Genomic DNA, 25,641 nt, shown 5'->3' with positions numbered 1-25,641 from the left:
TGTGTGTGTATGTGTGTGTGTGTAAGTGTGTGTGTGTATGTGTGTAAGTGTGCATATGTGTATAAAATTAGGATCCACTCTCTTGGAAAAATGTAAGTATGCAGTCCTTTAACTAGATACTGTACTGTTCATTAGGTTTCTAGAATTTTTTTTTAATCTTATTACTGAAATTTGGTCCCTAAGACCAAAGTTTTATTTCTGCTGTGCCCTGCTCTCAGGAATCCACTATCTACTCCTGCTTCTATGAGTTCAAATACTTCAGGTTCCACATATGAGTGAGGGTCTGCCATATCTGTCCTCCTATGTCTGGCTTATTTCACTTAGCAGAATGCCCTCCAGGTTCATAAATGTTTCAAATGACAGGATTTCCCCAGTCAAGTTATATTCTTAAAACATGGGGGAGTATAAAATAGGGATCAGTTGCTAATGTGCTAGGCACCTTATGGGGAAAAAATGAGGGGAAGGGGAAGGGGAAGGGGAAGGGGAAAGGGAAGGGGAAGGCAGGAGGGAGTTGGCAACATAACTGTGACCAATGCAGGAGGGGTGGGGCCTTCACTAAGTCCACATGAAGGACACTTTACTATGACCATAAGAGGAAGAATTTAGTGACTCAGCAGAGAGCAGGCTTTATAAAGTTCAAGAAGAGAGGGTTGGAGATATCCTGATGCAAATAAGGGAATGGCGAGCTGCTAGTCAGGAATTTGCTAGATGAAGATATTCCAAACAGATGCTTTCAGGAGCAGAAAGACAAGCAAGCTCGAAGCTTGAGTGACAGGTCTGAGCGGGAACAAGGAGAGTTTTATGGCTGTCAGAACACATCATTCCACACACAGAAGCCGCCTGGGCCGGATGCCAGCCACACAGAACTGAAAAGGAAGAGACTTTACACGTATGTTCAGTCTTGCCTGGAGCTAGAGAAAAGATGCAGGAGCAGTCTGTTTCAAAGATGAAAGTGTATGGGATAGCTACAAAGTGCTGTAACTTAATTGTTTTGTTCTTTCTAGGCAGGGCGTAAAAGCCTTACGGGACACTCAAGGTGTTTGGAAACCTACTTACATTCCCCAGGGAGAAGCGTGGTAAATGCTTAGTTGTTGAACTGAGATTTAAGGTGATCCTTAGAGAGATGTGAGCCTATGCCACCTCTATCCTGGAGTTAGCCTGGTTTCAGTAAGTTGCGTTGGTTCAATTTCCAACTGCGCTAGCATCCTTCAAGAGGCTGATTAAGACACCTGGCTAACATGAGAATTGCTGTCTGGAAATTAAAACTTAAAGTACACCCCAGTTCCCAGACTCAGTTGGCCCAATGGGAGACTTGCCAGGATCAGTTATACCCTTCATCAGAACTGTTTATTCCCAACTGTATGTTGGTTGGGGTAGAATTGCCGAGGCTTCAGGAGGAGGCTGGGTGATCCTTCCCTGACACACTCGCTTTTATCAAACTACAAATGCCTTTTAAGAGAGATTTTGGTTTCAAGTATTTTAATTTGGGATACAATTTAACTCTTAGCAAAACAAACAAATGAAAACCCTCCATTGTAACCTTTTAGATTTTATAATAATTAATAATTAAAATGTTTTATTGTTCACTGTGTAAATAAAAGATGTCAAGTTCCCTGAGCATTCATCCGCAGGTAAATTTCCAAACATGAGATTGTACACATGCTCACAAACGGTTTATGTACACTTTCATTATTTGACATTCAGTAGTGGGTATTTTCCTGCAGCACCAATGTCATAGCTGCTTTTCTTTTGCTGCAACAGAAACACCATGACCAAGGAATCTTATAGGAGAATGTATTTAAATTGAGCTTACAGCTTCAGAAGATTAGAGTCCATGCTGGTGCAGTAAAGGCAGGTTGAGAGGAACAGCTGAGAGCTCACATCTTGTCCTTAGCCGTTTACTGAATCTATGGGAATACCTTCTGTCCCTTTCCTGAATTTAAACTTAAACTGATATTGTGACAATCACATTACTTCGAGGAAGTATATATTTTAGGTCTGTCCTATGTTATTTATGTCAATTAAGTTAATGAATCAAACTTTAAAAAAATTATTTCATTTATTTACATTCCAGCCATTGCGCCCCCGCTTCCCCAGGCCTTCTCCTTCCCTGAGACCTCAAGTTTCTTGAGGATTAGGCACACCTTCTCCCACCAAGAATTAGGCAACTTAAACTTCTTATATTTTGTGACTTGAGTATAAACAAATGCAAAGCAGATACAAAGTTTTTTTTTTTTTTTTCCCAAATAACATTCCTGAACTTTTGGGTTGCATCACACATACAAAGCATTGATAAATGTATTATCTATCGATTCAGCTGATAAATACTTGTGGAGCATCAACTCTCTCTCAGGTTTTATTCCAAAACTGGAAGCACAGCATGAAACAAAGTTTGATTGTGTATTTTGTGGGACCTGGACTGAGGACTGCAGATGAGAAGCGACAGCCATGTGACAAATCCAGGGAAATCTGACTCCAGATGCCATCAGGGGGCAAAGCTGAGTTTATTGCACAGCACAGATGCTTATATACAGTGTTTGAGCCTATCCCAAGCCCTAAATCTTCTTCCAGTCATATCTCGACACACTGTCGTCATGCCCCCAATGAAAGCCCTGCCTGATGATGTCACCTAGAAGGAGGGGTCATCATCACCTGTTAGGACTTCCCTGAAGATGAGGGAGGCAGCCACTGCCCTGGCCTAGGTTCCTTTTTGTGGTCTCACTGGGGTTCGGGGAGCCATCTTAGATCTAATGCCATGTGTAGCAGATCAGGACTCTTCAAAGAGTCGCAAGAGCCTGTGGTGCCTTGCTCTGCATCTCACTCATCCCTTCACAATATTGGCCTCCACATCCTTCACAGTATTGTGCTTTGGGTGTGGTGTGCATATCTTCAATGCTAGCTATGAGCCCTGACAAAATATCCTGACAAGATGGTCTTATGAAGAGAGACGCCTTATTTTAGCTCACACTTTGAGTTCCATTCAGTCATGGCAGAAGCCTGAGGTGGCGGCTGGTCATTGTTAGGAAGTATGGAGGAATGAATACTGATACTTAGCTAGCCTTCTTCTATACACTTTTGGGACACCAGCCTAGGGAATGCTGCTGCTGCCATCTAGGGTAGATCTTTCTACTTCAACTTAACCAATATAATGCCTCACGGACGTGCCCAGGGCCTAACACCTAGGTGGTTTTAGATTCTATCAAGTTGATGGTTAAGATTAATTAACCCTCATCATATTTTACCTCAAAACAATAACCTAATTTAAGGAATGAAATTAGTAGAAATTAGAGTATTTCTATAAGCATGGGCCTCAGAAGAAATCCTGCCTGCTATGGAGTTGAGCTGAAGAACACATTTTACTTAATTCATGTTAGCCTAAAAAAAGTGGGGGCCCCTGAGTTTTCACATGGGCTTTCCTGGAAGGGCGTGTCAGCAACAGGCACAGGATTTGTTTACTTCATGCTACCAGCTTCTTTGACCCATGAGAAGAGGCCTGTGATAGAGGAATTGATGAGAAATTCATGACTCTGCTCTTTTAATTGCATGGGCTTTATAATTGATATCTTTATAAATGTAAGATGGTTCATCGTTTTTAAGATTCTGCACAACTCTTTCTCTCTTCCCCTTTTCCCAGGTTTTAGGGAGAAAGCCTGAGCTTCCAGATGGGGACAACGATGACGATGTTGTAGCAGACATAAGTAACAGGAAGATGGCGAAGCTCTACATGGTGAGTTCCTGGGGTGGGATTCTGAGTTTGGCACTGCAGGGACTGTCTCTACTGTAGGAGGGAGCTCTCCTTGCCCTTGTAGAGAAATGTGCAGGTGAGTTTTCACATGTATGTATTAAAATGATCGTGTCTGTAGCTTTTCATTCTTTTCATTAATGATAACAAAGTTACTGTTGCCGGGCGGTGGTGGCGCACGCCTTTAATCCCAGCATTTGGGAGGCAGAGGCAGGTGGATTTCTGAGTTCAAGGCCAGCCTGGTCTAAAAAGTGAGTTCCAGGACAGCCAGGGCTATACAGAGAAACCCTGTCTTGAAAAAAATTAAAAAACAAAAAACAAAAAACAAAACAAAACAAAAAAACCCAAGCAAAACCAAAAACAAAGTTACTGCTGTAACTTACATTGTATTGTATAGTTACCTTTAGTTTGTTTTATTTTGATATAGTACACCTGATAAAAATGTTTCCTTTGTAGAATAAAACATTTTGTGGGCTTTTTCTTATAAATTCTTGGTAAAATTGTAAAGGCTTCAACTTCCTTAGAATATCCTTTTAGTACAAAAGGGCCTTCTTTGTTCCAGGAAGGTGAACTTTCAAATCAGCCAGCTTGAAGGAAACAGGGTGGAGCCAGTCTTGGGTCAGGTGCTGGCTGACCTAGCGACCAGTGGCTCCTGCTGTGAATGACTGGGCATGGTGCATTTTTCTGAGGCTTTGTTTTCTGAAAGGGAGGGAAGAAGGTATGGAAAGACACGGGAGGAAGTGGTTTTATTAGGTGATTATTCAAGTTTCTTCCAGCGACAGAATTTTGAATCTACTCTCATGAAAGCAACAAAAGTCACACAACACAGCAGAGGAGACTGAAGGCAAGAGTCTCCAAATGCCTTTCTCTTTCTCTTACAACTTTCTAAGGAAGTGATTTGGAGCAGATAGTATCTACCTGAACAACTTAGTGACTTTCTTCTTTTCAACAGGAAGAAACTGTACTTGGTGGCTTTTAGGGAACTTCCTTCTCCTTTTCCTCTTTCTCTTCCCCCTTCCCCTCCCCTTCCTTCCCTTCCTCTTCCTCTTCCTCTTCTTCTTCTTCCTCCTCTTCCTCCTCCTCCTCCTCCTCCTGTTCTTTTGAGACAGGGTTTCTCTATGGTCTATGTAGTCCTGGATATCCTGACACTCACTACGTAGACCAGACTGACTTTGAGCTGAGAGAGTTTCCTGACTGCCTCCTGAGTGCCGGGATTAAAGTCATGCACCACCACACCTGGCTCCTTTCAGGAACCAAGTTCATTGTTCTGAATGAAGATAGATTATTAATTTGTGTCACATTGACTTCATTTTTATAATGATGACATGGCTTCTTTTCTTCTTAGGTGATAAAGGAAAATGTGATTATCATATCTGCTAAATACTGATATTTTTAATACAATTCTCCCAGAGAGTGTTAACTAAATAGTGTGGCTTCATTACTCTTTTTACAGACTAACAAATGTCACTTATTCCCCACAATTGATCAAAATCTCTTTTCTCTCTCGGATAGCATTATGTATGAAAGAGATAGTTTAACATAGGGAAATATTGATCTTAAACGATAGCTCCCTCTAGTGGAGATGTAGTATAGTGTACAATGTGGGGCCAAATAAGATTGGAAAGCCAAATCACTGTGGGCACTTTCTGAATATATAGAGTGCAAACTTCCCTTGTTGATGCAAAACTGGGCTACTGATTGGAGTTGGGTCTGGAACCTTCATATTTAACAAATACGCAGTTGATCCTCTGGCAACCCACAAGCTAACCTTTGGAAACCAGTGCATTGAGATGGCGCATAAATATCACCTTCAACTTTGTATGACCACCTTCAAAGTTTCCTTAAAAGCTTCATCTCCATTGTGACCGAAAACAATTGACATTAATAGCCTATCAACATATAGCTAAATTTCTGGACTTAGGTTGAAAAATATTTGCAGCCATTAGCTACAGTGTACAGATGTTTTCTCCAGGGTAGTTACTGCCGTTTGATAAGGACCCAGTGACTGAAGTTAAACAAATTTACACTCAGCCTTTTGTGTGCATATAAGGAGTGTAGGATTGTCACCTGCTTGAAAAGTTTGCTCTAAATTTTAAAATAAATGATTATGGAATAAAGAACTCAAGGAATTTAGTAAACACTAGCATTGTGGTAGCCCTTACACAGTACGATTATAACCATGATTTTCTGATGTATTAGAGACAGTGTCAAAGTTTAACCTTCCATTAGCAATTTTCTGCCTTTAAAGATCTTTCTACAAAAGTGTTTGGGTTGCAATTGGGCTCAAAGATGCTTTGTCTCTGTCTTGAATCAGCTCTGCTATATAAACTCTGTAAGGCTCATGTTCTCAAAGCATAGTATGTAACTATCACTGTAACGCAATTTTAGAGTGATTCTTCCCAAAATGAAATCATGGAGTTCAAGTCTTTTTTGTTAGGTTTCAGATGCAAGTGGGTCCATGGAAGTGACACTGGTGGCTGAAGAAAACCCGTTCTCCATGGCCATGTTGCTTTCTGAAGAATGCTTCATTTTGGACCATGGTGCTGCAAAACAAATTTTTGTATGGAAAGGTAAGAGATGCCATTTCTATGGTTGCTGTATTTCAGATTTGATGTTCTCTTCCTAGGAGGTGAAAGAAAACATCCCGATTTTAAAGAAAAGCATCTCTTCTGAGAAATGGTTTGTAAGTCTCTCAGCTGGTGCAGCTGGTGGGCGAATATTTGGAACCATTCAGCAAGGGTTAGGGAGCTATGGAAAGCATTCAAAGTAGGGCAGTGGTGGCTCACACCTTTAATCCCAGCACTTGCGAGGCAGAGGCAGGTGGATTTCTGAGTTTGGGGCAAGCCTGGTCTACAGAGTGAGTTCCAGGACAGCCAGCGCTACACAGAGAAACCCTGTCTCAGGGGGCGGGGGGCGGGGGGCGGGGTGGGGGGAACATTCGAGCATCAGAAATATACATTGTCAAATATACTGTCAATTACTGTGATAGTAAATGCATTTAATATGTCAGGGAATTTTGCCATTCTCCCATTGCTATATTCAAATTAAATTATTTCGGTATGCAGGGACTAACCAGCTTGGCCTTACTTAGATTCTGAGATTAGACGAGGTTTAAGCATGCTCAGGGTGGTGTGGCCACATACAATGCAGTATATCCCCTTCTGTAATTATATATACCTTTATCTTTCTTTAGGTAAAAATGCTAACCCACAGGAGAGGAAGACTGCCATGAAGACAGCTGAGGAGTTTTTACAGAAAATGAATTATTCTACCAATACTCAAGTATGTGTGAAAAGAAGTCACTAGAACAATCATTAAAACATGAGAGTCAGGAAATCTCCACAAAGCTTACAAAAAGTTTGCTTCAAAGTGCTCTCTCTCTCTCTCCCCACAAGAATCCATAATAGTTTATGTGTGAGTGTGTGTGAGCAAAGTTTTGCAAAAAGTGGAGGTCAGTGTATAGGGCTACACAGAGCTGAACATGCCCTTGGTAGAATGCTTGTCTAGAATGTATAAAGCCCTGGACTCCATCTCAAAGACTGCATAAAACTGGGTGTGTGGTGGTGCACACATGTAATCCCAGTGCTTGGTAGGTGTGAATAGCGGGATCGGTTCAAGGCCATTCTCAGGAGCCTAGAAGCTTTGAAGCCAGCCTGCATTGCATGAAACCCTGTCTCAAAAAGTTTTATAACTTCCATAAAGACTATCAGCCACTCTTTAGACTATTATGAAGACCTGAGCAGCAACATTACAGTGTTTGGTTTCCTCCAAATCAAGTCGGTCATTGACTAGCTACTTTTTAAATTAATTAATTAATTGTTGATTAATTAATTAATTGTTAATTAATTATAAGTACACTGTAGCTGTCTTCAGACACACCAGAAGCGGGCATCGGATCTCATTACAGATGGTTGTGAGCCACCATGTGGTTGCTGGGATTTGAATTCGGGACCTCTGAAAGAGCAGTCAGTGCTCTTAACCATTGAGCCGTCTCTCCAGCCCCAAATAGCTACTCTTTTTCTCTGTGAATTTCTTATTTCATTGATGCCCTGTGTGTGTGTGTGTGTGTGTGTGTGTGCGTGTGCGCGTGTGCGTGTGTGTGTGTGTGTGTGTGTGTGTGCTTGTGTGTGTGTGCTTGTGTGTGTATATGTGTGTGTGTATGTGTGTGTGTTCTGGCACAAATAACACAGTGGGATCATTTCTTCCTGGTCTCTTGTGAATCTAACATAGAGAAATATTTATGCAGAGGTAACACTTGAAACCTTTTCCTCATCTTTATCATTCAAATTCAGCAGCAATAACTTCAGCTGTGAGAAAAACCTAGGTTGAATTGCTGTATTTTCATTACCTCATTCTTTTCCCTACTGTAGCAATTCTTCTTGGTCTCTTACTTTCCCATTGATAATTTTTTTTTTTTAAATTGCAGATTCAGGTTCTTCCGGAAGGCGGTGAAACACCAATTTTCAAACAGTTCTTTAAGGACTGGAAGGATAAAGACCAGAGTGATGGCTTTGGGAAGGTGTACATCACGGAGAAAGTGGCTCACATAAAGCAGATTCCATTTGATGCCTCAAAACTGCACAGCTCTCCGCAGATGGCAGCACAGCACAACATGGTGGACGATGGCTCTGGCGGGGTGGAGGTACTTTTCCATCTCTCTTGCTGTTTGTGTTTCTATCAGGCGTCTCCGTGGTATCTGAGAGGGGGAAATACTACCTGGGCAAACTTTAAACCTTCTAAAAAGGTGAGTTTTACTTAGTAAGAAAAGAGGCCTAAAACTATATTCTGAGTCATGGGAGTTACAGCCAAGAGCTCCTGCTGGGTGTAGGTCCATTTGTATGTGTGTGCTGATTCTCTTTAAGGTGTGGTGGGCACAGCAGCTTTTTCTATCAGAAAGACTGTGTGTGTGGTTGTATAGGGATGTACTCAGAACATGTCACCTACCATCCACTGCCTCCCCAACACATATCCAAAGCATTCATGAAGAAAAATGAGCTAAAAGCAGATTTTTCTTGAGTGTTCAACTTGAGTGTGTTTATTATTAGATCAAAATTGCTAAATGTCCCTTAATTGTCTTAAACTCAAATCTCTTCAGATCCAGTCCACTCTCCAGTCATCTGATTTAGTGAGGACTGGTTAATAGCATCTCTCCTCTAAAATATCTGCACCGCCCTCCAGCCTTCCTCAAGCTTCTCTCCTGCTGGAACTTCAGGATTTGACTCTTGGTCTCCTCTTGACATCTGAAGTATTCCCACTCCTCCATGCACTATGGTCAAATAGTTTCCATTCCTAGCAACTCAATCCAATAGCAGGTACATCCTTCTCTGAGGAGCTGTCCCTCAGTCCTGAAAGGCCTTCTTGATGTATGTATAGGTGATAATTTCCCCAAATGTATCACACAATTGTTATCAAATGTACCACACAGTTGTTATCCGAATGTACCACACAATTGTTATCCAAATGTACCACAATCTGTTATTTATTCATGAATTTCTCCTAGATCTTTTATCAGGTCCTCGAGGACAAGAGTTAAATCCTTTACATCTATATTTATTTCTAGGTCTTATCACAATGCTAGAACCAAGTATAATTGATAAATTTAGGGAATAATTTTTCCTCTTTTCAAAGATTGGAAGTATGATGCTAGGCTGCATAGTTGTTGGCATGTGGGAACAAGGTCATCAGCTTTCAGATGCCACCATCAGATGGGGAGCAGCCTCCTGGTCTGCATCCCTATTCTGCTTGAGTATCCACTGCAGCTCAGGACATGAAGCTTTGTAGAATGCATTCTGAGCAGACTGAGCTCATCGCCAGCTGTGCCTGTGGTGCAAGCTTAGGTTCTGACCACAGCTTCTCTGAGAAGGCATCCTGGGGCACACCGGCACTGCTAATACCTGGTGTCTGTGTTTAGGCCCTTGAGGTTGGTGAGACTCTGTTCTCTAGAAGGTACGGTGAAGGGATGCTTTTCCCTAGACAGCCTGCACTGTTCTCTGGATTGCTCACTCCATATTCCAAAGCCATATACTGACCTGCTTTCCCCCAACACCCATATGGGAGGAATGGTGCCATTTACAGAGGCACACTGCAGTGCCTGGTGGTTCACTGGCCACTTCACAAATGATGAACAGTTTTTCCTATAAATTTGAAGCATATTTCTGAGCTGAGTTGTTGTAGTTTTATTGTAGTAGTACCATATTCTTCTCATTAATTCATATACATGTGCTTGTGCTCATGTGCATGTACACACGTGCGCACACACACAAACACACACTCAGACATACACACATCGATAGTATCAAAACTATTGGGCAAGATAGCACATACCCATCTTCTCAGCACTTTGCAGACTAAGGCAGAAGGATCATGGGTTCAAGATCAGCCTGGAATACATAGGGAAATCCTGTCTCAAGACAGAATAACAACAAAATTTAAGAACAAAACCATCAACAACATTCTCAGAACTGATGAGATATTGTGGAGTAAACAAAAGAAAGAGAAGATTTCAAAAGTCAAGAAATTTGTTAACCTTCTTGCTTTTTCACAATTAAAAACTGTTTAGAAAAATAACTAAAACATTGTTGGATAATGAATCTAAAGTGGAAATGACCTACAGTTTGTGAGTAGTATTTTAGGTCAGTGAACTTTTAACAGGTTATGTCTACTCTGTCTCTTTCAGATCTGGCGCGTAGAGAACAGTGGTAGAGTCCAGATTGACCCAAGCTCCTATGGCGAGTTCTATGGTGGTGACTGCTACATTATCCTCTACACTTATCCCAGAGGACAGATCATCTACACATGGTGAGTCTTTCCAGAGCACAAGTGCCATGGGCCATGCACATACAAATGACTGTATTGTATGTAGCATGAGGGAGAACCATCCTTTGATTATCTGTACAGCGTGCAGATAGTACTCAGATTCTGTGCACTGTGGGGATGAATTTCCCGAAATAGCAAGCATCAGACAGACATGGATTATTTAGCAAAGTCATATAAGGAGCCAAGGCGCAGTTTCTTTAAAATGAAGATGAAAAGGTTCTGTACAATGTCTGCATTTCTCAAAATACACAGGGCAGTCCAGGATTAGTATTTAGAAAACAGCAGTAGCTTTGATTGTTCTGGTCATGATGAACTGTTGGCTTCTTTTTGATACTTTACAATATCGAGTCTCTTTTTGAAATGGCTGCATGAGAGGGTATTAAAACTTAACTATAAGCGAGTGTGATTTGTTGACTCTCCTCTAGGCAAGGAGCAAATGCTACCAGAGATGAGCTGACCATGTCTGCATTTCTGACTGTCCAGTTGGATCGGTCCCTTGGAGGGCAGGCTGTGCAGGTTAGTATACTTTACTTACTTTCCCAACTCATGCAGGTCCCCATCTTCCCAGACCTCTTCCTGATGAAAGCATACTTCCCACATCCAGAAGGGATCTTGGAATTTTAAGGTTGATTTCTTTTTATTTTGAAATTCAAATATTCTATAACACACTTGTCATCTCAGATTCTGGAGAAGAGGAAGCCTCTGAAAATAGAATAAAAACATCAATAAACTAATAATTTAAGAGTCCAAGGAGAAAGCAAAGAGAGCTCTTCTCTTTAGAATCCACCATATGCCACAGTTATTGGACATTTCCAGTTGCGAATGGTTTTAATAGACAGACTTATGTGTTCATATGAGAGCATCCTTACCCAGAGACCCTTTGAAAATGTTATGTTACAAAACAAAGGAGAATGAAAATTGAAGACAGAACCATAGTTGCTCCTCAGCTGACCTCAAGTTAAGGAAATGATCTGGGATTACTGGGTGATGCAAAACACTCAACAGTGTCCTTAGGAGTCAACTAGGGAGAGGGACAGAATGAGAGTGATGTAACGTGATGAAGACTCCGTGGACCACTGCTGGCTTTAGGGGAAAAAGGGACCCAAAAAGGAATATTGGCAACCTTGATGAGCTGAAAACAGCAAGGGAAAGAATACATCCTTGAGTCCCGGCATCTTAGTTACTGTTCTGTTAGTTTGTTGATGAAGAGACACCTTGACCAAGGTGACGTATAAAAGGAAGCATTTAGCTAGATGTTTGCTTACAGGTTCAAAGGGTGAGGGCATGATCATCATGATGGGAAGCATGGTAGCAGGCAGGCAGGCTTGGTGCTGGGGCAGGGCTGAAGAGTCTACATCCTAATCCACTGGTCAGAGAAAGTGAGACTGGACTTGGCATGGGCTTTTCAAAGCTCAAAGACCCCTTCCAACATATCTTCTCTAACTAGGTCACAACTCCTAATTCTTTTCAAACAGATTCACTAGCAGGGGGCCAAGCATAAGTCTATGGGACCCACTCTCATTCCGACCATCATGCTGCACTCACCAGCTCTAACCCAGAGAGTGAACTCCTGTAGGTTTTTAACCAGTGACTAAATTAGGGTAATACTATGAAGTATAAGAAGATGAATTTTGTATGTTAATTACAGTACAAAGCAAGCACAACTGGACAATTATCAGCTATCTACAACAATAGGTAACTGTAAAACATAAGTAAAAACATAGAACAATATTTTATACATTCCCAATCATAGAAATCCCTAAGTTATGGTTCACATGGGCAAGCCAAAATCAACCTTGACAGATACATAAATCCATATTTTCTCTCGTAGGGATCAGAATCTTGCTTGAAACAAAATCCATTGGCCAAAAGTGATGGAAGTATCAGGCAGGAAAAATAAAACAAAAGTGGGCAGGGAGGGGACAGAACAAAGGAAGGAAGGAAAGGGAGGCACTGGGGAAGGGAAAAGAGACACAAAGGAAGAGAAGTGCAGTGAGGGAAAGGAATGGATCCCATGTTTGGTATTTCTAAAATTAAAAACAAAAAACTAAAAAAACCTTGAGAATGACTGAACCCTGTGTCAAAAACCACACATTCACACACATAGATATATACATACATACATACATATACATACACACATGCACATATGCATGCACACACACATGTACACATGTAGACATACACACATATATATATATTCATACACACGTGTATATTCTCACATGCACACACATACACACACATGTATATACATACACATACCCATGCACACACCCACATGTACACACCCACATGTACACACACATATACACACACACACACACATATGCACATACACCCATTCACATGAGCACACACATACACATACATGCACGCACACATGTACATACACACATGTACATAGAAACATGCACACACACATACACACATTCATGCACACATATGTACACACACACACACACACACACACACACACACACACACACACTTTGTTTCTATGAGAGGGGACAGCAACTAATGTTTGACAATATGCAGACAGTATAAGTAGTAGGTCGACATGTCTATGCCGTGTCTAAAGGGCCAATTCCAGTGCGTTTCAGTGTCAACATTCTTTCTTCAAGCCAGCTTTTCCTCTTATGCTGGAGTGTCTACCACATTTCATGACTGTTACTAGTATCTGCAAGAAATGTATGCTCTCTGCCTATTTAATTCCTTCCTCTCTATCCACAGCATGTCTGTCTGCTCTCACTATTTGCAGAGAGGCACTAACTTGTTCCTTGGCCTTACACCTAACTAGAGATCTCTGTCTCTGTCTCTCTCTTGTATGTCCTCTCACTTTATAACTGGGTTATAAATGGGGCTGGTTGCCTTACTACCTAGCGGCATTCTCTGACTGGTTTGGGGGGGGGGACATTTGTTCCCTTGTATTAAGAAAACCCACCTTCTAGACAGCTGCCTTGGCCTGTTTATGACAGTTCTGATTCAGCATCATGAAGTGTGAAGTTTTCTCTTCACAAGGAGGTATTGCTTAGCTACCTCATGTGTGATGTCAAGTGAACTCAGGTTCTGTATGACCTAAAAGATGTTTGGTTTTCAAACCTTTATAAATGTGAGCTCTGGATTTCAAGTGTAATGATTAAGCAGAAAGGCGAGGCAGATACTTTACAACATAAGATTTATGATGTGGAGGCTGAACTTGGTCTCTAGCTGGCTTCTTTCCATCGTGGTATGAATTCATAGATACACACAGATACATACATTAATAGATACACACAGATACATACACTAATAGACACATCAAACATGTTGATAAACAAACTCGATCAATAAAATGGTTGGGTTCTTCAGGTACACGCAGCTCCATCAAATATTTCAATTGTTGGAATATAATATTAATCAGCCAAGAAGAGATATCACCTAAGCCATGTAGTTGAGCGTAAAGCTGTTCGTCACAAATGATTCAAAATCTTTGACAGCTAGACATTGTGTTTTGAAATGGTAGATAATACACAACTGACGAATTTCTAGGAATTAGTCAGCTGAATCCTACAGTTGATGAAATATTAGTTTCTTTGTGAATCACAAGATGGAAGTGGTTCACAATAATTATTTTGAAATCGCATTGCTCTTGTAAGTGTTTTTGGTGAAGTAACTTAGAAGCACTTAAGCAAATTATTAAGCAATTCAATCCACCCGTTTTCCACTCTACTCCCCTTTGGAGTAAAGTACTGACCTTAAGAAGTGCCCCTGAGCCTCACATAGGCAATTGCCCTTTTTTGAAGGTTATATAGCATATTGGTTGTTTTCAGCACTCCTTCCTACACTTCCCCAACTGTGCTACCATGCCAGAAGATACTTCTTAGGTAGCCGTTCACCCATTTGGATGTGTAATTGCTGAACCATGCGTATAAAGTCAGTTATTTTCAGTATTCCCCAAGCCCCTATAGCTGAGAATGCCCCTGAATTCCCATTTGCCTGGCCTCTGAAAGCTCAAGTTCAAACTTCTGTCTCCCTGCCCTGTGCACCCAGGTCCGTGTCTCTCAAGGCAAAGAGCCTGCTCACCTGCTGAGTTTGTTCAAAGACAAACCACTCATTATTTATAAGAATGGAACATCCAAGAAAGAAGGGCAGGCACCGGCTCCCCCTACACGCCTTTTTCAAGTCCGGAGGAACCTGGCATCTATCACCAGAATTGTGGAGGTAAGGCTATGCATTCCATGAATATGCTCTGGGTATGGACTTCCCAATCTGCCTGGCTATCAGCAATGTTAGCCTCTACATACTGGCAAGTAGATGGCCTTGACTTCGACAATATAAAACACTAGAAGAGGAGACATTGAATGAGAGGGCAGCTCAGGTTTTTCAACTGCACTGAACCCAAACAAATGAATTTTGTGAATATCATTTCCAGTGAAACTGGCAAGAGGCAGGAAGCAGCTACAGCCCTACCTTGAAAGGTCTGGGCTAGAAAGACTGTGAGGTGTGATCAGATGATCGTGAAACCTGGGGAGATCTAAGAAGGAGGCCTTTGTACAAGAACATCTGCCCACACTGGAGTAATCTGTCCCACCTTGAGTTCTAGCCACCATTGAAATCCAGGCCTCTTCCACCACTCCATTGCCCTGTGTTTCTCCAGATCGGAGCTGCTTCCAAACCCGTTTATATTTTAGGAGACACTCAGCCCAGATCTGAAAAGTCAACCAGTCTTGCCTCGATCTACCAGCAATCTCTCTGCGTCTCCTCCTGCCTCATCTCTGCTTGCCCTCTGAAGACTGACTCTGCCTCCTGGTGGAGCTGTAATTCCTCAGTTTCCTTTCACTGGGACCCCCTGGATGGGGCTGTCCTAGCTCACCCAAGCCTCTCTACCTTCTCTTTTTATATGGTTCATCCCTCTTCCTCACCAATGCTGCCCCTTCCTCCTGCAGTCCCTCCACCCACAGCCCTCTTCTGTTGTCATCTGCCCTGTCATTGTGATGGCCACAGCCATGATCTCTGTCACTTCTATCCCTGTTCCTTTCAACAACCTCCTCCTTCTCTCAGAGAGAACATAAATGTAATCACATACAGATCACCACATCTGCACTCCTGTAATTTCACTAGCTACATCTGTACATAGATATTATCCTCTCCTCTGACTTATGAAAGAATTTAAAAAGATAAACTGATTTATATTTTTAAGAATAATTCATATATTAGTAACTTATACAAAAGTGATGATGTGTTTTATCAATTAATATCAATGTTACCCATAAATTATATATTTTGTAGTGATCTGTTAAGTTGATAATAAATACTTATTACATAGAATAAAAAAGTATGGCTCTTATCTAAAGCAAAATTGCTCCAGCCCCCAGTCTACCCCTCTGCCCATGATCCCCTCTCTGGTTTTGCTTAGACTTTCTTTGGTTTCAGATCCGCTTGTATTGCAGTTCTTCCAATACTTGCTGTTTGTTCTGACTGCAGGCTGTAATCTCCTTTTCCCTCATACACATGACAAATTTATTCTTGTATCCTGGATCATTTACCAGGAGATATGAAACCGGGAGATGTGCTTGAAAACAAATTCTGTAGACACTGTGTCTTGCCTTCTCCTGGGTTTTCACATTTCTGTCCTTCTGAGAGCATATCTTCTTGTGAGCCTAAATATGGTAAGTGGGGTGAACAAGAACAGTGCTTTCAAAGATCACTTCTCTGACCTTGTTTTTCTTAACCAGCCACAGGCAGGCATTTACCACATCAACTTGTATTGTCTATTGAGCATATTTTTCTGATGAGGTAGATGTCTCCACATTCCCAGTGAGGTTTGGGCTTTACTTTGTCTGCTTGGCCTCTAAGCACTGGAGTATTCCAGGCCAAGATGATCTCATATGGTCTTATCATTTAAATCTGGTCTCCATATTGATCTTATAACACTCTAGGCACAGATTCTCATGTGTTTAATTGTAACTAATTTTTTTAATCCAATAAATCAACAGTGGAGTCCTTACCTGTGAACACTCATTTGAGTTCATATGGAAGAGTCAATCACAAGGCTCCACTGTTGAATTCCTGACCTCTCCCATAGTTGACATTTCTTTAGGGGTGTCATCAGTTGAATTCAGTGCATCACCCCGTTTCCTTACAACATCCCAAATTGGCCTTTCCCTCTTTACTTTCTCTGACACATCAATTATGATGATTCTACGTGGCCTTCTATCTTGTTTCCCAGCAAGCTGGTCTTCGTAAACAGACAGTTCTCCTTTCCCAAGCTCACCCTAATCTGAGCACTGGCCTCTTGTTACCTTTGCTTATATTCTTGGATGATGTTTCTGCAATAAAAAAGATACAGATTGGAAATCAGAAGTCCTGAAATCAGACCTGGCTACTGGCATTCTTCACCATATTAAACGATGATTTCCTTGGACTTGGTCCAGGAGGCCTCATTCCTGGTGAGAGAAGACAATTATAACTTTCCTAAATACTACCAATCCCCAGACACTGTCTTTTAAACTCCAACAGCCATTCTTTTTTCCTCTAATTTTTCTTTCTAGGGTCAGGCCCTTAAAAACTGGCAAGATCCATCTTTTCTGCAGCAGATGCTTTGATTTGGGTAGTCCATTGAGGTGGGCTAGGCAGCATCATTTGGAACAATGGATCATGCCAGCCTTTAAAACATGTTTTCTCCCTGTAGTCTCAGATTGGCCACACTCCTGTTTTCCTCTTGCTTGTTGTTTTGGTCTGGCTTACTACTTGTTCCTGGTCTCCCTGGGAGTCATTTCACACTCAGCTCCACAATAACGTGATTGTGTGTTCAGACCAGTTTTCACAGATGTGGTATGATGTCACCAAACCACAGAATCCTAAGCTAAGCCCATCCTAGGATGCTCATGATCATGACCAGGCCAGAGACTTCAGAGATCCTGTCCATGCCTGATGTTGCCATAGGCCACACTCACACCTCAGTGTCTAACCCATCTGGGCTCTTTCCTCTGTGGACCCAAGAACCCAAATTGCACTTGGCAGACCCCAGGCTATGTATCTAGCTCCTGGCTGCAAGGAGAGTGTGTGCCAGAGCTGCTTCTCATCCTCTGCACAGATCTGTCATTTAATCTGGCATTTATCTGAGTTAGAAAACACTGGTAGTGAACTGGAAGTCATCTCTTTGCCCTCTCTGTTTTATGGATTTCAGGGCTCTTTCTACTTAGTACCACATTCTCTTTAGTGGGGAGAAAAACGGTACCATCTTTGTGTTTGCTATTCGATGCTGTACCCTTTGTTCAGGCATCACGTGTGGCTTGTCTTGCCCCTATGTAATATCTCTGATTATTATTTTTATCACTTTGTTAAGTCATCAATTGGGTTGTTTTGTTTTCTTTTTTTTTCCCCTATTTTTGTGAGTGTATGCTCATGTGAGGATCTACTATGTTGACAGCCATGTTTCCCTGCCATGTTTGGGAACTACAAGAGGTTGTTGGATCTCCTGGAGCTCTATGGAGTTAGAGCATTTACAGCTGCCTGATGCAGGTGCTGGTGACCCAACTCAAGTCCTCCAGAAGAGCAGTGTGTGCTCTTAAGAGGGCTGTCACTTTAGCCGTCTTGTTTTTGAGATGGAGTCATCTGTATAACTTAGACTGGACTTTTTACTATCTTCTGTTTCAGCCCCCAAGTGGTAGAATTATAGGAGTGAACTATCTCCTGGCCTTCTGGCCAAACCCTCAATTCTTGACTGATTGCTTGGCTATTTTAATTAATTTTGAGACAGTCTCTCCATGCAGTCTTTGCTGCCCAGAAACTTCTATGTAGACCAGTCTGGCTTTAAATTCACAGAGCTCTGGCTGCTTCTGCTTCTTGAGTGCTAGGATTAATGGCTTGGGATAACACATGCTGCCAAACTAGTGACATTTTATTTTATTTTATTTTATTTTATTTTATTTATTTTTTTTTTTTTTTTGGTTTTTTCGNGACANGGTTTCTCTGTGTAGCCCTGGCTGTCCTGGCNCTCACTTTGTAGACCAGGCTGGCCTCGAACTCAGAAATCCGCCTGCCTCTGCCTCCCGAGTGCTGGGACTAAAGGCGTGCGCCACCACTCCCGGCTCTAGTGACATTTTAAAGCTGTGTTTTATTGTCCAAGGGCAGCTGAACATGTGTCATGGACCAAGACATGCTTACTCAAATGTTTTAGGCATCTGTTGCACCTATGCCTTGAATTAATTTCCTGGGGTCAGGCAGAAGGTTCTAGATGGCTCCCCACAGCCTCAGTAGTAAATTTGAATCATTGTATTGTTTTCCCTCATACCCTAGGTTGACGTTGATGCAAATTCATTAAATTCTAATGACACTTTTGTCCTAAAACTGCCACGAAACAATGGCTTCATCTGGATAGGAAAAGGTTCTAGCCAGGAGGAGGAGAAAGGAGCAGAGTATGTGGCTGATGTCCTCAAGTGCAAAGCTTCAAGAATTCAAGAAGGCAAGGAACCAGGTGTGTGCTGTGGGCCCAGGGTCACCACTTTCATAGTCCTAATTGACTTCATTTCAATTAACAATCATTTTTCTTATCATTAGAGTTGCATAAGGATGCTTCTGTTAATTGCAAGTGTTGATGGCATCTGGTATAATTTAGTTAGGATGAAATAATATTGCTATTAATGTGAAATCCTATGAAGTATATATGCTCCTGAATATGTACTAAGTAACTCATTGTGTATTCCATAGAGGAATTCTGGAACTCTCTTGGAGGGAGGGGAGACTACCAGACTTCACCATTGCTAGAAACTCGGGCTGAAGACCATCCTCCTCGGCTTTATGGCTGCTCCAACAAAACTGGAAGATTCATTGTAAGTGTCTTAGCTGGACAGAGCCTAATGTTAGGGGAAGCAGCATCCTGTCCTGGTTCGAAGAACTTTCAAATGTGGGACAACTGGGTTTGGCTTCTCTGTATACTGTGGGTGACAATGTTTACTCTGTACAAGTAGTTTACGGCCTAATGATATGACAGATGCAGAAACATCTAGAAAACTCTATAGTATATAAATCAAAATGTCCTTAAAAATATCTATCTCACATCTGTATCAGCATTTAGTGTTTTTTTGTGAAATGCGGATGTCTGGTTCTGCTCATTTAGTACTTAGTTTCTCGGGGGGGGGGGGTTGTGGGAGGAGTAGAGCTATCATTTCTCATCTAAGTATAAACAGAGGAATATAGATTTTTCCCAGGCTGACTGAATGAAACAAACAAATAAGCACACACACACACATATGGGGTTATTAAGGTCATTGAACAAGGCCACAGAGAACTTTGTGCACCTCTGAAAATTACCTAACACCAAGAGTAATTTTTTTTTTTCCGAGACAGGGTTTTTCTGTGTAGCCCTGGCTATTCTGGAACTCACTCTGTAGACCAGGCTGGCCTTGAACTCAGAAATCCACCTGCCTCTGCCTACCAAGTGCTGGGATTAAAGGCATGTGCCACCACCGCCTGGCCTGTAATGTTTTGTTTTCTAGTCCTTTATAGTTCTGGCAATTAAAAGTAACAGTAGGAGACTGTGAATATCTATTGTGTGACACCATTCCTAGGGAGATGTGAATAACCCGTCTACTTGCCCCAGATAGGAAACCAATGACAGGCCAATGAACAGAAACCACCAAAGTCCAACTTGGTGAACCAATGAGTTTTATTAGTGTTCCTTTCAGGAACAGGAATGACTCAAAGGCAGCTGCATCATCAAAAGCCATCTCCTACATGGGTGATGTCTCATGAAAACTGGAAACCTGGAAGTCACTGCACAACCTACAGGTGGCTTGGTGGATTGGAGACTGTTTCTTCCAAGCAGCTTGTCTTAGTCTGAGAGTTTTCTCAGCAGTCATTACGACTAGATATGCTTTGGGAGGGAGAGAGCCTAACACATCTAATCAGTTTCAGGAGTTCCTGAAGCTTTTCAGTTGTTTACTTCATGGATGTAATGCAGGAGGGGTTGTTTCACCTCCCTTTACAACATCCAGAGTCATAATGAGCATCCTATAATGAGATGAGATGTTTCATCTGGAGGAAATTGCTGCACAACAAAGTCTTAGTTTAAGCTGTTGTTACACTAATGTAGCAGACTGGAGTGTTTAAACAGTAAGTATGGCTTTCTCATATCCTGGAACCTGGGAGGTTCAAGGCACCAGCATATTTGTTGTCTGGAGAGGGCCTTTCTAGTGTCTTTACATAGCCCAGTGAGGTGCTATGTCTCTTCTGAGTACACTGCTGTTATCAATGGGCCTTATCCTTGTGACCTCTTTGTGAGCATCAGCCTCCACCCCCTGATTCTGAACAAAAACATGCAGTCTGTATCAGCACATGATTTTATAATGGGTTCTGAAATTTCATCTTGGGCTCCATCCATTTACCTCAACTTAATCAGAAAAGTCTGACCATCTTAGACATTCTAGACTTTTGTGTGAAGAGTGTTGAAGGAGAGATCTTTCTCATCCTGGCAAATAAAAACTTAATTTTCATCACACAAAACTAAGTGCTCACCAGATTCATTACTAGAAATAAAGTGCTGAAGGAACTGTCCATTTACTAAAAACATAGTTGGAGCTTACAAATGATTTGACTTGAAATTTTAAGATATGGCAGCCACGGTTCGTCCCGGGCGTAGTGCGCAGGCGATGGCAAAGAGACGCCGAGCAGGCCGAGTGTGGCCGAGCAGAGCAGGCCGAGTGTGGCCGAGCAGAGCCGGAGCGGGGCCGCAGGAGCGGGGCCGCAGGAGCGGGGCCGCAGGAGCGGGGCCGGGTGTCGACCGGCCGAGATGTCCTATAAACTGAAGAAGGATAAGGAACCCTCTAAGCTTGCCAAAGGCACAGCCAAGCCCAGCAGCTCAAGCAAGGATGGTGGAGGGGAAAACACTGATGAGGCCCAGCCCCAGCCCCAGTCTCAGTCACCATCATCCAACAAACGACCCAGCAACAGCACACCGCCCCCAACACAGCTCAGCAAAATCAAGTACTCAGGGGGACCCCAGATTGTCAAGAAGGAACGATGCCAAAGCTCCTTCCCCTTCAACCTCAACAAGAACCGGGAGCTACAAAAACTTCCTGCCTTGAAAGACTCACCCACCCAGGAACACGAGGAGCTGTTTATCCAGAAGCTACGCCAGTGCTGTGTCCTCTTTGACTTCGTGTCAGACCCACTCAGTGACCTCAAATGCAAAGAGGTGAAGCGGGCAGGACTCAATGAGATGGTGGAGTATACCACCCACAGTGATATTGTCACTGAAGCCATCTACCCTGAGGCTGTCACCATGTTTTCAGTGAATCTCTTCTGGACGCTGCCTACTTCATCGAATCCCACAGGAGCAGAGTTTGACCCTGAGGAAGATGAGCCTACCTTGGAAGCCGCCTGGCCGCATCTCCAGCTCGTGTATGAGTTTTTCTTGCGTTTCTTGGAGTCTCCAGATTTCCAGCCAAATATAGCCAAGAAGTACATTGACCAGAAGTTTGTACTTGCTCTCCTGGACCTATTCGATAGCGAAGATCCTAGAGAGCGGGATTTTCTCAAGACCATTTTGCACCGCATCTATGGCAAGTTTTTGGGGCTCCGGGCTTATATTCGTAGGCAGATCAACCACATCTTCTACAGGTTTATCTATGAGACTGAGCATCACAATGGGATTGCGGAGCTGCTGGAGATCTTGGGCAGCATCATCAATGGCTTTGCCTTGCCCCTTAAGGAAGAACACAAGGTGTTTCTCGTCCGTGTCCTGCTTCCACTTCACAAAGTCAAGTCTTTGAGTGTATACCACCCTCAGTTGGCGTACTGTGTGGTGCAGTTCCTGGAGAAGGAGAGCAGTCTCACTGAGCCAATGATTGTGGGACTTCTCAAGTTTTGGCCTAAGACCCACAGCCCCAAGGAGGTGATATTTCTGGATGAGCTGGAGGAGATTCTAGATGTCATTGAACCCTCAGAGTTCAGTAAAGTCATGGAGCCGCTCTTCCGCCAGCTTGCCAAATGTGTTTCCAGCCCCCATTTTCAGGTGGCGGAGCGTGCCCTCTACTACTGGAACAATGAGTACATCATGAGCCTGATCAGCGACAATGCTGCCCGCATCCTCCCCATCATGTTTCCTGCACTCTATAGGAACGCCAAAAGCCACTGGAACAAGACAATCCACGGACTCATCTACAATGCCCTGAAGCTCTTCATGGAGATGAACCAGAAGCTGTTTGACGACTGCACACAGCAGTACAAGGTGGAGAAGCAGAAGGGCCGGTTCCGAATGAAGGAAAGAGAGGAGTTGTGGCAGAAGATTGAGGAGCTGGCCCGGCTCAATCCCCAGTACCCTATGTTTCGGGCTCCTCTGACACTGCCCCCTGTGTATTCCATGGAGACAGAGACGCCCACAGCAGAGGACATTCAGCTCCTGAAGAGGACGGTGGAGACAGAGGCCGTGCAGATGCTGAAGGATATCAAGAAGGACAAAGTGCTGCTCCGGAGGAAGTCAGAGCTGCCACAGGATGTGTACACCATTAAGGCACTAGAGGCACACAAGCGGGCAGAAGAGTTTCTTACTGCCAGCCAGGACGCCCTCTGACCCCCTCACCTTCCCTTCCCACAGGATTTCAGCCCACTTCAGCCCTGGATGCAGCCCAGCCCTCCACCCTCTGCTCCTCATCGGCTGACCTGGGGCAGAACAGCACCTCTCTGGATACTCTAGAGGATGCAGGCACTGGAAGCGGGATGCCCAGAGTGCTCCCTCTTCTCCCCTAAACGTGTTCATGCCTCCCTGTGGCTAGTACAGACAGGCTGAGCACTGAGTGCTCAGTGCTTAGACAACCTGGGGGTGCCTGTCCCCCTGCTCCTAACCCCACAGCTGCCTGAAACTGTTCTGAGAAATACACACAGGAATCACATGTCCCTCTCTACTCCCTTAATCCTCATCTGAAGTTGAGGTGTCTCTCCTCTCCCAGCAGGGTACAACAGGAGACTGTCACCAAAGTCACGTTAAGCTCCGTTGGCCCCTTGAGTGAAGAGCTATCCCCGGCAGCACAAATAGACCCCTAGACCCAGCTTTATGCAGGCGGGGGTAGTAGTGTGTTTCTTTGTATCCTATACCTAACCAAGACAACACAGAGGACAAACAAGTACGTTATGGACACTAGATGACTAGTGGGCCCGGTGGGGAGAATGAACCATCTGCCTTGCCCTCTCTGGCAAGCAGCAGTCCTTGGATCACGCATTTGCAAGGGACCACCCTGTGGCTAACTGCTTTCCCTTGTGCTCTTGGTTCCCAGAGCTATAACGAAGGAGGCAGGAGCAGTGCTCCAAGCATGGCACCCTGCAGTGCCTGTTTATTTCCTGGTTTCTGCTGACGCTGGGTGGGTCCTCACCTGTACCCTCTAGGCACTCAGAAACAAAAGCCTGGGGAGGGCTGGACCAGGATTCAGGAGCACAGGCGGCTGGCTTCTGGCCGTGTACACAGGGTGCTTTATTCTCCACAAAGTGATACATGCTAAGGTGGGCTGGGCTTGGGCCGATGTCCCCATATGTACAGAACTGAATAAAGTGGGTCTCTGAGAGGTCTGAAAAAAAAAAAAAAGAAATTTTAAGATACAATGATGGGTAGTGATAAATATTAATTTTGGGGACCACAGTTTCCCATCTACCATAGAGAATCCTTGAACTTGCTGTACTTTATGTTCACTATATGAAGTCTCTTTTGTTGATTATTAATATTATATCATATCCAAACAGCTTCTCTTTTGCACATGCTTCACACATGCTTATGTAATTTGTTTTACTTGCTAATATTGCTATAAATTAGATTCTTAAGAATTTCATTTTATAATTTTCATACATAAGTACTATGTCATTTTTATGTATCCCTCTTCCCCATCCAATGCCATTCATGTTCTCCCCGCATGCTCTCAAGTTCATGAACACTTCTTGGATATGCACATTCACACATACACCCTAATTCAGTTCATTTATTGCTGTACATTTAGTCCTATGTACATGTATTATAGTTTGACAGCTTGGGATGGATATGAAGGGGCTCATCCTTGGAGAAAACCTATTTTCCATCTCCCAGCAGCCATTGGTTTCCTGTTGCTCTTCATATAGGGGCAAGACCTTCTGAAATGTCCCCATCCATGTTGGCATGTTGAATGGTACTGTCCTTACTCAGGTCTCATTCAGGAAACCACATTGGTGAGATTTTATGGGTTCAGCTAGAAGACACTACCTAGAAGTTGGGGTTGAAATAGTTTTCCAATGCAAGGGTATCTTGGCAATTAGGAGTCAAAAAATACTTCAAAGTCACACCATGCAACACACCTCACACAAGAGATTTACTGGGGCCAAACACAGAATGACAGTCCCTGAGTCATGGGACTGGGCGGGGGGTTTAAGTCCTACGTTTGGGGAAAGGCTTGGGCAGGTGATTTTCCACTAGTCTGTAGTACCCTATAGGGTACCACAGGGGTCCTGGTCACCTGACTTTTTACAATATTTCTGTCTTCTCTTTTGTGCTGTTCTCTGAGCCTTAAGTTTTTAGAGGTTGCATTGTAGGTTAACAGTTGTAGTTGGGTATCCCCACACTCTCAGGAAGATATATTTCGTGAAACCAGGTACTCTGGCTTTATCCCCAGTCATATTTTAAAACCATCTGTTGGTATCTATTAGTCTTTAAATTTTTTTTTTGTGGGGGAAGCATGGTCGTGCTCATATTATCCATTATGAGAAATACACATTTCTTCTGTATTTACTCTTTCTCTTATGTGATATTTGGAACTTTATTGTTCCTTCCACAGTTAAAAAAAAGAACTATTACCAATATGCATTTGATGTTTACAATAACCATCTGGAAATAGATTTAGGCATATGCATTGCAGCAGAGCCTACTGCTGAAAACATAGCTTTTAGAAACAGTCTTCCTGAGGGTCTGCTGACACTCGCCAACTGCCCACAACACCCGCCACAGGATCTTAAGACTTCTGGTGAGGGGAGCACAGCTTCTGCTCCAATCCAATTGCGCAGGACCTGAGACTGCATTAGTTAGGGAAGCAGAAACCAGCCTGAGTAGGGCCACAGGCCTCACCCGGCCGGATCAGCGCCAGGGT

General features: G+C 43.0%; 1 protein-coding gene and 1 pseudogene across 2 annotated transcripts in view; both read left to right on the top strand.

Annotated features, from left to right (window-relative positions):
- Nucleotides 1-25,641, top strand: part of Scin (scinderin) — a 78,257-nt gene that overhangs the window by 46,927 nt on the left and 5,689 nt on the right. The window contains exons 5-13 of the mRNA XM_021178708.2: nucleotides 3,635-3,727; nucleotides 6,180-6,312; nucleotides 6,936-7,024; nucleotides 8,169-8,384; nucleotides 10,419-10,540; nucleotides 10,984-11,074; nucleotides 14,591-14,761; nucleotides 18,842-19,019; nucleotides 19,253-19,374. Coding sequence (XP_021034367.1) covers nucleotides 3,635-3,727; nucleotides 6,180-6,312; nucleotides 6,936-7,024; nucleotides 8,169-8,384; nucleotides 10,419-10,540; nucleotides 10,984-11,074; nucleotides 14,591-14,761; nucleotides 18,842-19,019; nucleotides 19,253-19,374 — 1,215 coding nt within the window. The remainder of the gene's footprint in view (nucleotides 1-3,634; nucleotides 3,728-6,179; nucleotides 6,313-6,935; nucleotides 7,025-8,168; nucleotides 8,385-10,418; nucleotides 10,541-10,983; nucleotides 11,075-14,590; nucleotides 14,762-18,841; nucleotides 19,020-19,252; nucleotides 19,375-25,641) is intronic.
- Nucleotides 21,296-23,238, top strand: LOC110306682 (annotated as a pseudogene). Its single transcript, XR_003838471.1, has one exon. The product of XR_003838471.1 is annotated as a serine/threonine-protein phosphatase 2A 56 kDa regulatory subunit delta isoform pseudogene (transcript).

Source organism: Mus caroli, chromosome 12 (genome assembly GCF_900094665.2).
Source record: "Mus caroli chromosome 12, CAROLI_EIJ_v1.1, whole genome shotgun sequence".
Taxonomy (NCBI): domain Eukaryota; kingdom Metazoa; phylum Chordata; class Mammalia; order Rodentia; family Muridae; genus Mus; species Mus caroli.
This window is presented reverse-complemented; position numbering and strand designations above follow the sequence as displayed.